The sequence below is a fragment of the Musa acuminata genome, chromosome BXJ1-9 (assembly GCF_036884655.1).
Source record: "Musa acuminata AAA Group cultivar baxijiao chromosome BXJ1-9, Cavendish_Baxijiao_AAA, whole genome shotgun sequence".
In the NCBI taxonomy this organism is placed as follows: Eukaryota; Viridiplantae; Streptophyta; class Magnoliopsida; order Zingiberales; family Musaceae; genus Musa; species Musa acuminata.
In genome coordinates, this window is record NC_088335.1 from 8,555,314 (window position 1) to 8,567,292 (window position 11,979).

The 11,979-nt window shown below is 37.5% G+C and overlaps 1 protein-coding gene and 1 long non-coding RNA gene across 4 annotated transcripts; one reads left to right on the top strand and one right to left on the bottom strand.

Moving 5' to 3' along the window:
* Positions 1-50: 50 nt before the first annotated feature.
* LOC135593005 (uncharacterized) lies at positions 51-6,262 on the bottom strand. 3 transcript variants are annotated; one of them, XR_010479328.1, is made up of 6 exons: positions 6,019-6,262; positions 5,656-5,720; positions 2,980-3,086; positions 942-970; positions 681-870; positions 51-600 (listed from the first exon to the last, which is right to left on the bottom strand). It is a non-coding gene; the product is annotated as an uncharacterized LOC135593005 (long non-coding RNA). The 3 variants fall into 3 exon arrangements; XR_010479329.1 differs by lacking the exons at positions 51-600; positions 681-870; positions 942-970 and adding an exon at positions 1,334-2,553; XR_010479330.1 differs by lacking the exons at positions 51-600; positions 681-870; positions 942-970 and adding an exon at positions 1,336-2,157.
* Positions 6,263-8,328: 2,066 nt separating this feature from the next.
* On the top strand, positions 8,329-11,403 carry LOC103997763 (uncharacterized). The gene is made up of 3 exons (XM_009419092.3): positions 8,329-8,602; positions 10,606-10,794; positions 11,142-11,403. The coding sequence occupies exons 1-3, from the start codon at positions 8,363-8,365 to the stop codon at positions 11,229-11,231; spliced, it is 519 nt and encodes a 172-aa protein (XP_009417367.1). The 5' UTR covers positions 8,329-8,362; the 3' UTR covers positions 11,232-11,403.
* Positions 11,404-11,979: the final 576 nt, after the last annotated feature.

Consider the following 11,979-nt stretch of genomic DNA (forward strand, 5'->3'; position numbering starts at 1 on the left):
GCAGGAAGAGATGGATTACAGGGGGAGGGCATGGCCGTGAGTGGCAGTACATGTAATACATAAAAATTAGGGGAGCAGGTGATCCTTGTAAGGACAAAGGCACACTAGTGTAACTTGACTTGCTTTTTAGTTTGGATTAGGTACCAATACCACTTTTTAATGGCTTCGTCATGTAATATTAGTAGATCTTTAGCTTAGTTCGCTAACGACCAAAAATAAGGCAGGTCCATTCCAATAGGCTATCGATGCTGACCCAAAGCTTATCTCGGTCCACAACAATTATTATGAGATGAGATGTGGAGGAAAGAGCATCGCCTCTTTTTTTAATGACGGAGAGAGCACACCTTCCAATTATAAGCTACAGTTGAAGTTATTTTTTTTGAGATAATCGAAGTTGAAATATTTAATTTTAATTATTCTTATATAGTTAATTTCATCGATAAAAAAATTCAAAAGTAAATAAAAAAAATATAATTTAAATTACTAATTTTATAAAAACATTTTATCTTAATCAATTTTTTCTTCTTCTCCTCTTTCAAATTTGCTCATTCCTCACCGTCTCCCGCATCTAATTGTCCATCGCACTCGCCGCGTGCCTACCTAAAATAGAGAAATCTAATGAAGGAAGTTTTGAGTTTTACAAGAACATCAATGAGAATATTTTGATCTTTAAGCCTTACCTTAAAGAATAGGTAGCAATATGTATCCAAGTCCCACTAACTTCATGATCTTTGGAAGCTGCAAGCACGTAACATTTTTGTCTCTATTTGATTGAATAAAAAAGGACGAGTTAATAGCACCGACGACGATGGAAGATAGATAGCTACACTGTAAGGAGTGCACTGTGGACGTGTTCTCAATCGAATCCCACTGTCATTGCAATGCCATCAGTTGGAGCATTTAGGAGACGATGACACAACTTAAAAAATGTTGAGACATACCTTTTTTTTTCGGTCAGCCGAGAGTTCATCTGCGACGAGTAAAAGAGAAAATCGATTAGGACTAGAAGTTAATATAAAATTAATAATTTAAAAGATAATAAAATTATATTTTTATCATTTTCCTTTTCTTGGAGAATGAATCAGGAAAGTCACTCTACATGATCTTAGCAGATGGTTTCCTGATTGCAAACATCAATCAATCAAATGTGGGGGCCATCGGCTTTAACATAAGAAAAACCTAGAATCCAACATAAACCATAACTTGGTTCTCGGTAAAAGGTAGAGGTCGGTGAAACAATAACCTACATCAGACCGCACTAACAACAGAAGCTTAGGAACTAAACTTGACAAGTCCGAGATGCCAACAATCAAATTTCATTTCAATCTCCCAGTACATGAACATCTAAAGAACTAGCAAGAAATCAAATGCTGGATAGAAACTGATATTAAAGCATTCTACACACCCAAGGTATGTGGTCTACAAGTCTAGAATAACCAAAGAAAGAGCAAGAAAAAACAAACCATAGAGCATCTAATTTGTGTTCTATGTATTACATGGCTCTCACAACAGTCAAACAAGCAAACTAGCAAAGCTTTGGTCCGGAATAATCTTCTATCGGTGACCTTGGAAAGATTACAGATCAAGAACTATGCATCTAGTGTACTAATGCAAGCTGTCGTGAAATGACTAGAACGAAAAGCAAAACTGCCAGCACCACTGCCATAGCTTTCCCCGACTATGATACATTCCACCAGATTCGGCACCTGGGCTAGAATCATCATATGCACCACCATAGAAAGCATCATAACGACCAAAGGTATTATCACCGTGACCATAGCCACCGAAGCCACTTGGCCCATATCCACCATCAAGCCCTCCCCCATAAGATCCAAGCCGACTTGAATGACCAAGGGAAGATTCCCTTAGGTTGCCACACCTAATCCTCGATCAAAACCACCATATCCTCCACCGAATTCACCAGCACCAACACCATAGCCACCAAACCTACCACCAAAACCTCCAGGAATCCTATGGGGACTAGGGCCATATCCACCACCTCCAAAACCACTATAAGCGTTGCCAAGACCACCAAAGCTATCACTAAACGACCGTGGCCTAGGTTCACTACCATATGAAGCCGGCTAGTTTGAGACTTTCTTTGGTTCAGCTGTCTTGATCTCCACCTACAACAATGCAACAGCATTAACCTAATTCCTGTTACATGCAAAAGTCAACAGCCTTGGTCAGGAATATCTATGAACCCAAAATCAACCTACAATGCGACATGGTTATCGAATATCAGTGTGGCAAAAATAAGCATGTTAACTGCTTGTTTATCTTCATAATTCCAAAACACAAAATGGAATAGTGCAAAATGCACATGGGGCAAACCTGGATCAATTTTAATGAGATCATTTTTCAACAACTGTATAAAACTCACTTTAGAACCAGTTAGATCAATCATATTTCCCTCAGATAACAAATCATCTACAACTTCTTCCGAATCAAATATGATAAAGCCAAAGCCACATGCTCTGTTGGTTGAATGGTCACGTATAATCCGGTGATTCGCAACTTTTCCATACTTTGAGAAGAAATTCTTGAACTCATCTGCTCAGTTTGTGATATAACAGGAAAAGAAGCGAGGACATTAATCTTCAATTTTTTTTTTTTTTTAAAAAGGTACTTACTTTGACCCATCTGATCAGGTCATAGTGCTTCAAAAACAGGCAAATTTTCCCAAGAATCCTTCTGCATATTAATATTTATATATTCCTCTGAAGTTGAGAAACTTCATGAATGTTCCAACTCAAAATTTTGCATTGGGCATATGTGGAAAAATTGGGTATCTATAATATAAAATTTTGTTGTATTTTAAAAGGGAATTCATGTTATATAAAACTGTAGAGGGACAGACATGAAATTCACTTTTTTTTAAAGTATACATAGAAAATTGCTCCTAAAACATAGCAAGAAACTACAAAAAATTAGACAAAGCATATTTCATATTAAGCCTTAACAACTGAAAAGCATTACCTTCTGTAAGAGTTGACCGAATCCCACCAACAAATATTTTCTTGGTTTTAAAATCTTCAGACTGAAGAGAGCCCCGTGGTATAGTTTTTTTGGTTTCAACTTTCAACCTACAGATAGAAACTCATAAGGTGGCAAGTATCAAGAACTTGAAAACATAAGACGAATGACATTTGGTGGCAAGATCAACAACTTAAAATAAAGAACAAACGGCATTTTGAGAACCTAAACAAGAACCTTTAGGAGTAAAACAATTAGGGTCAATGATCCCAACAATTCAAGATCATGATATGGATCTGTTCCTGCCATTGTGCACAGTTGAAGGCAATGTCATTACATAATTATCATTTCTAAGAAGTGCTAATTCATCTTCCTATAGCCATAATAGCACCTCTAGTGTGAATTAGCATGTGTTTCTGGTTCATAGATAAGGTATCTTTAAACATACCATAGATGCAGCAATTTCTTATTCTTTTTTTTTTTAGTCCACAGATAGAAAAATTAAATAAGTTAGCTTAAGTCATAAAAAGTTAAATTAAACCAATGACAAACAATAAGAAAAAAAATTTTAAAAAGGGAATACTAGAAAGATTGAGAAATAAAAGCATATTCCTTTAAAAGAAAAGAACGAGGACAATTAACAAAGTAGGCAAGGCATATCAGTAAAAGAATAAGATAGACATTCATTCGTTATAAAACATCTCAACCTTCAGAAGTGAACTTAATGATACTGTATCTAGTGGCCACAAACTGTAACTGAAATATGGATAGGACGAATTTATGATATGTATCAAATCTCTATGCAACCATCTTAAAAGTGTAACCTTAAGATATATTTTAAATATTGAAATCTTAAAATATACACTTAAAAATTGACTATATGACAACATAAAAAAATAATTTTCTATTATTTTTAATTCCTTCACAAATGAGAATTACAATCGAATATTGAAGGCTTGAGATAAATGTTTACAGTTCCTCAGACTGCCACCAGATGGTTCGACTAAATGTAACTTCATTTGTTTTAAATAATTGAATATATCAATTAGTGGATAACTTGTGCAAAAGAGTCAAATAGTTACAAGTCAAAAATTGTAACTAAAATGCTGTGACAAATTGACGGCATAGTACAACTTATTTCAAAAGATGATTGTTGACAAAACAAAATAATTACACACACACTCTTAAACAAAACCCCTTTCTGCTCGTTTGTCCATTTGATTTCTTGACCAATCTAGAATATCTAGTGAGTGTCTCCCCTCTTTAAGACTCAATGACTGCTTACCTTGATATTTTTATTTTATTTTGTAGGATGCTGGTGACTCATATCTCACTTTCTTCCTCTTAATATCCAGAGTATTAAACCATTCAAAATGTTCCAGAGAGTACTCTATCACATGCCCTACCCATGAGTGATCAACAACTGTAACCTTTTTATCTCTTTTGCATTTGAGACCCATGTCATAACATATTCCCATATCCATTCATAATCATATAGATCTTCGTTGCTTGCTCTTATAAATCCGTAAACATTATAACTAACAAATGGAACTAATTTTTAATATTATCAAACAACTCTATTTCTCTTGTTTTATAAGTTCTATAAATTATATGTCATGTATGAAATGGAACATATTCAATTTACATACTAAGATCAATCATAATGCTCCTTATTTTGCCACTATTTCAATGCATGCATGAAAATATGCAAGGGTTTCAAACTACGAAATCCAAAATGCCTATGGAATACAATCCCTAAAAAAAACATGCTAATAGTTATTTGACTAATAACTTGATCAATAGATAACTGATTCTTTGAAGCTTGCAAGACACTTTTTCCCATTGATAAAATGTGTGTCCTCAATTACGTTGTCAACAACTGAACGATTAGCAAAAGTGACAAAACCAAAACCCCTCAGTCAAGATGTGTTCTTATCCATCATTATTACAGCATCTATTATATCTCCATACTTGCCAAAATGGTTCGTAAATGTAGCTGGAAAAAACTGACTTCGAAATACAGAATGCATGTGATGAATAGTCAATTTTCACAACCACATGAAATACAACCAATAATAAAAAATGTGAGTACATGCAGCCAACAATAATACCTAGGATTAGTATCAACCAGTATAGATCCCTGGTATTGGTTAACAACATATCTATATTAAGGCGTATTTCTTGAAAGATGAAACAGTAAAAGCAAGAAGTGTCGGAAAAAAAAAACAAATCCAACAGGTTTCTTTTACTGTTAATAAATGTAGCTGAATTGACACGGTTTCTGATGAACTATCACAACAAAAGAATGGTCGCTCCCAGCTAAACCGGGATATGTAAAAAAAACTGCATGCTATGATTGCAAGTTTAATGCCTCAGAGAAAAGACAATACACGTGCTGCAGTGGTATTTTATGATGCAACAATAATCATGTAATCAATGCTGGGCACACCACAGGTGCCAAGAAGAAATTGATATATCAATATAATATATCCACTTCTGGAGAATGATTCAACCTCCAAAAGGAACTCCACCAGGTTAATTAATCAGGAACAATCAGATTGGAAGAGTCTGACGTCAAACACAAAGGATTACAGTAATAGTTTCCTATCAAACGAGAATCAAGGAAAAACAAAGTAAGAGGAAATAATGAACCAGATGAAAGGAAAGCCTAAAATATACCAAAATCGATGAACGAATCTGTTGAGCTTCGTAGTCTTTCGCGACTTCGTGGCCAGAGAATCCATCTAAAATAGCGAAAGGAAAAAATAACTCACATTAAAACTGCATCAGGAGCCAAATCCCTAACACAATCGCAAATTCTACATCCAGGCGAACCACTAGAGCTCAACAAAGAGAAGCAAAGGCTCTACAAGATAAGTCAGGATCTGAAGCAGATCGTAGACTTCCCATAGATAGTATCCCGGTGCAATCCACCAACAAAAATCTTCATGCGGCAAAAAAGGTACAGATTCAGCGAGGAAGAAAAAGCTATGGTAAGGCCCTCGAACGAGGACCGAACGCAACAATGAATGAAGATCTCACCCAGCACTGGCGCCGTCGTTCTCCCTGGGCCTCGTCCCGTCGTTCCTCGCCATCGATCCCATGGCCGCCGCTCTCCTCTGCCGACGGATTCCTTTTCCTCTCTTTTGTCGGTTAAGGTTCCACAGGCGGAAGAGAACCGACCGAGGCAGCCTACGTATCACGTGACATGCCTCGCGCTCATCCGGCGAATAAAATGGACCGTTGATCTTTCTCGTCGAACGGACGTGATGACGATGGAGAGAGGCCTTCCCTTTCTTCGGCGGAGATCTCACCTGTCTTGGCGGAGGCAGGGAGAACTTCCACTTATGCGTATCGCTAATTACGTATTACTCCCGTAATTAATTATCTTTATTTATATTAATTTTTTATATTTTAAAATATTCATATTAAAATTTTATATTTATTTAAATAAAATATTTAATCTCATTTTTTTTCTCACGTCATCAAAACTCTATTGATGGAAAGTCATGTGAAAAAATGATATTAAAGTAAAATTAAAAAATAATTTTATAAATTATTTCGATTAATTCGTATTGCATGCACTTATGTTCTTGGCCAACAATTATCCTCTTCAACTTCTTAGGAAGAGAGAACAAGGTTTTGAACCTCGAAGAAGCACTCCTTGTGAGCGTATCGCGTGAAATCAAGTCATTATCTTGAGTGTTGCGAGCTTCGTGACTAGACACTTCAATTTAAATATCCTCAAGTCGTCTTTTAATGGGTAGCAGCGTCATATAATAGTAGCAGCAGCCACAACAACAGCAACCATAACTGCAACGGCACGATGGGTGCCAATTTGATGTCGATATGGCCTCATTCACGTCCTCCAAGCCAACCCCCCAACTCACATGCTCTAAATCCTCGGTGTCGATCCCCTCTATTTGTCACAGTAGTTATTGTTGCAATCGGTAGAGTTTACACCAATGCTGGTCAATCGTTGATCCCCGACTCCCATGGATGCAGGCAATTTCAATGAGCTATCCTCCATCGTGACCAGCAGCTTTCACGACAATGAGGCCCTCGTCGTTGGCTACGAGATCGAGTGTGGTGGCACGCTCGGGAGCCACCAGCCATAGTAGGAAACGCTCATGCTGCTCAAGATCAGCTCTGAGATGGACGTCGTCTTTTGAGACACCAGAGAAGACCCTTAAATGTGGCATATTTCTTAGAGCGAATCTTGAGCAATGTTAACATCTCTTGTTGCTGCCAGTGGCTACTGGGTGTGCCACCACGCTTGACCTTATGGTTGACGATGAGGTCCTCATCGGCGTGAAAGACCCTAGCCATAGCGAAGGACAACTCAACGAAATTGGTTGCATTCGTGGGTGTTAAGGGCCAACGATTAATGGGCATCAATGAAGACTCCACCAACTACAATGATAGCTACTGTGGTGGATGGAGGGGGCCAACGCGGGGGATTTGGAGCATGTGAGTTGAGGAGTTAGCCCCGAAGGATGCAAATGGGGCCATATAAATAATGAACTGGGACCTGCCTTGCTACTACAACTACGACGATGGTTGTTGCTGTTACTGTGGTTGCTGGTACTACAGTATGGTGCTGCTAACTCAACAGAAGATGACCGAAGCATCTCCATATCGAAGTATCCCGTCACAAAACTCGCAACACTCAAGACAAAGCTCGCAGAGGAGGACAACGACATAGACGATGACTTGATTCCAGATGATGTGCTCATGAGGAGCACTTTTTCAATGTTCAAAGTCGCAGAGGAGGACAACGACATAGCCGAAAAGGAAAGTTGCTTGTCATGATAGAAGTACAAACGAAAGGAATTAATCAAAATAACTTATGAAATTATCTTTTTAATTATATTTTTTATATGATATTTTTATCAATAGAGTTGATGACACGAGGATAAAGAAAGATAAATATTTTACATTTGTAAGTATCGAGATCTCGATATAACTTCTAAAAATATAAAAAATAACATATTAAAAATAAATAAATAATAAAAAATAATACGTAATTAATCTTGAGGGACCAAGCTGGAGCCTACAAAATAGTATCAGTCTGTAAGAAAAAAAAATGGCGTCCCTTCCATTAACCGGGACAGCTGATCGTCACCAAGAGAACACTGATGGTCGGAGATCCCCGTTGTGGTAGCGACATCCTCCCGTGATCCAGACCATCTATCGTGTGAAGGAACGAATCTCAAAGATGGCTAATGTGTTGATGGATGGCCCTCGTGCGAGCGTGGCCAACATGACGTCATCGGGCCATGTCCATATTGGCTCAAAGAAGAAGCCCATTCCAAGAAGCCCATATGAAGCAATATAAGATGGAAGTGAGTCGGCAGTCCAAAGTTCCGGGGATTTCCGTGGATAGATGCTGCGGTCGATACTACGGGCGGGGCGACCGATCCGGGCGGCCGCCGGCGATGGGCCGGGTGAACTGCTGAGGGCGCGAATCGGAGAGCGGGAGCGCTGGCGGCGGGGGCGGCGGGACCCGGCCAAGGACGAGTTCTTCGTGCCGGTGCGGGAGTCCGCCAAGTGGCTCGACACACTTACCTGGCCCATGGCCCTTACTGCCATCGCCGTCGCCCTCTTCGCCAAGGTTCTCATGATGGTGCGTCTCAAAATCTATTGCCTTTAGGCGATGCTCTATGCGAAACCCCACTTTTCCTCTTGTTCCCTCTCTTGGGATTGTTCGTCTTGAAGCCCTAATTTTTATTGGGTTATCCATATCCTTGATTTATTATTATTTTTTCCGGAGTTAATGTGCTGCGGGTTAGACCTCACGTATCAGGAGATAAACTCCAGAGAAAACTGGAAGTAAGTGTGGATGCCATATTATCCTGGTGAAAGCTCACAGTATTTGTTTTGCTACATCAGGTTTAATAGATATATTGTGCCAAATTATTGAGTTCTCTGACATCGTCGTTGTCCGGCATTGCATGATAGTTAAGACTTAAGAAGCCATTTTCGGAATCACGAATTTTTATAAACCCTGCATTCTAAAGGTTTTAGAATAACGACTTTAATTATTATTTATTGATAACTATTCTTTCTTTCTTTTCTTTTATTTTCAAGTTTAAACTTTATGTGAATTAATTTCTTCTCTCCAAAGCTTCATGAATCATTGCTCTCCTAGAAGTCCGGTGAGGTGGTTCCTACATGTTAAGTTTCAAGTCCGATAGTGCATGATAAGGAATTTGTTTGCTCTGTTTCTATCAGGGATTAGGACCTAGAGGGCTTTGGCATTGAACTGAGATTATTCAATTTGGAAGATGATATGGACTTTATTCAGATTTACAGTATAGAATGAACAACTTATAAAATTAAAATTATATTTGAAGGCACTTGTCACCTGACATACAACGTAATGACTAGATTTGTTGATAGAAACAATGCTTACTTAAAACCCTTGGCTTTTCTGGGACTTCAGGTATATGGGTCTTGACTTGTCAATAAATTTTTATTCCTTAATAGTTAGACTAAATGTCTAGGTTGATCAATTTCGTACTTTGGTATATGAAATTATCATGAATAAAAAGACAAAGGACTTCATGTCATGCTTGATGCAGCACATAAAATCAATCAGTTTCAAGTCTATTACAGATGGCATCAGGGAACTCCGTGAATTGATCATTTTTTCAAATGCATGACAACCACTGTAGAGGAAATGCCTAGTGCAACTGAAACTTATTTTTGTATTTCTTTGCAACTCAGTTTGGAAAGTGTGATGGAATTTCATCTTGATTGAGGTGATAAACCAAGGGCATAATAGAAGAATCTGCAAGAGCACTTGGAACATGACTGAGAAACAGTAACAGTAATCAAAGTCCTAAAATGGTCTTATGTAATCCCTTTTCGTGGCTCTCAAGTTGTTGTTTGGCAACTATTGCATTGGTTTAGCTATTTGTTTGCTTATTTTATTTAATTTGAAATTTACATGATATTTATTTTGGTAATCAATCATCAGTGCATTGACGAATAAATTACTTATCAACTTTTAGGCGTTCTCCCGTAAATCTTATTAAAATTGATCCTTAGTAAAGACTTTTGGTTGTGAGCTTTTAGTAACCTAACCAATATGTCAGTATTAGCTGAGATAAATGTATAGTTTGAAACCATCATCCCACATTTTCTGATATATTCTTTTGTAAGTACTTGTTTGGCTTCCATCGTATATGGATGTATGTTGCTCATAAGGGTGACAAGAAACTGGTCGCATGAAAACAGTCTATGAACCTTCGTGGAGTTAAAGTTTGTCTTTTGAAGAAAAAGAATGACCTTGGAATTGGTTTTATCAGACATACCATGTTCGGTCTAAAAAATTGCCTATCTAATATTCACTGGGTGTAATATTTGTTCAGTTGACCTACCAATTTGTTGTGTAGTGCCCTTGTTATTCTAGTAATTGTTTGATTTTTTTATTCAAGCTTGTAGTTAATCATTGGCACTTAATATATAGCAATCATTTGGACATTTTTTTATCAATCTTGTAGTCCTTTGGCACTCAACATATAATAGATGCTATTGGCAGATATATATTCTTTGTTGTTTGGTTTTGCTTTGTATGTTATAAGAAAAAACTTAAATGTAAATCTGCATTGGTTGTGTTCGCAGATTGATGAATCTAAGGCCGAAGAGAGAATGGAGCGCAAAATACAAAAAGGCCCTAAGGGTCAAGGAACTGTTAGAATGCTTTCTCGCGAAGAGTGGGATGCAATCCAGGAATTACGGCCAAGAACTCCTTTTGAGTCTAGGTTTGCTCGTCCAAATGCACGCATTAGAACTGGAGAGCCAGTAAAGTTGGTATGATTTTCATGTTGGATTAAATTTGAATCTCCAAAGGGTTATTAGTGACATATGAGTGAATTTATTTCTTATTATTTTTGTTAGAAACCTAGAAGCCATGCTAGTCATGATTAGCTTTTCACACCATCATCCAAATGGGAGCTGAAGAATTTTTAGTATACTAATTAATTACTCAACGCAAATCTGAAAGGCTCTTCTAATCCATTCTTCTCAAGACTCTCAAACATTCAAAACCTCATGAGTGTCTGCTCATAATGATCTTTTTGGCATTGTATGAGATTGATCATCTTGTTTGTTTCCTGAGGAATGACTATTGAACCTACATTCTTGCCATTTGACTGCAGGAGGATGTTAAAGATTGGACCATCGATGTGTTCAGAGATGCTTTTACAAGAGCAGAAGAAAGTGTCAAGCGAAAGAAAACCGATAGCTAGCTTCATAGCGCACACTGGCTCATTCCTAGGAGAATATGCAGAAATGAAAGTTACTAAGCGGTTGTATGGTTCATCACTGGATCAACTCCTCCTGGTCCATGTCAGATATGAGAAGTTGAAGAAACCCATCTGAGGATGCATAATAAAATTATCTGGAATTCCTTATTGTCCAGCTTGAAGTAGTTGATGTTCTTTTCCCACAAATGCAGTTGATTGTATTGGCAGGACATCTTCTAATCGAATTATGCATATATATATATATATATATATATATATATATATATATATATATATATATATGGTGTCAAGCAATTGGTTGTCATTTTTTTGAAGTGCCTGCTTGGCTTTTTTGAGAAAAGGCAAAGTTCAATTACAATTGCAATGGGCTTTGGATATTAGAAATTGATGACTTACACAGGTGTATTGCTTATCGTGGTGTTTGGTGACAGTTCAGTTTTGGAAATTCTGTATCTATCAATTGGAAAGTTCTGCATTATTTCAGTCCATGTAGTTTAGATATGACGACACAGTGGAAATAACTTGGAAGAGATGTTTCTAGGAGCATATTTTGCATGGGGGGTGGTAAACTATGAGCTTGACTTCTACTGGTTATGAGATTGATCCAGAAAGCTTTCAACCATGAAATTGAAGTATCTCTGTGGTGTTCTAACAAAATTAGTTGTAGGAGTATCTCCTTTTTATATTCTTTAATAGTTTTTGAAGGATATTTCGTATTTGTCATAGCTTA

What these genes read in the sequence shown, in the direction of transcription:
- LOC103997763 (XM_009419092.3), top strand. Translation starts at nt 8,363, where the DNA reads ATGCTGCGGTCGATACTACGGGCGGGGCGACCGATCCGGGCGGCCGCC. An exon ending in TCGCCAAGGTTCTCATGATG is followed by an intron (nt 8,603 to 10,605) that starts GTGCGTCTCAAA and finishes TTGTGTTCGCAG; the next exon opens with ATTGATGAATCTAAGGCCGA. An exon ending in CTGGAGAGCCAGTAAAGTTG is followed by an intron (nt 10,795 to 11,141) that starts GTATGATTTTCA and finishes ATTTGACTGCAG; the next exon opens with GAGGATGTTAAAGATTGGAC.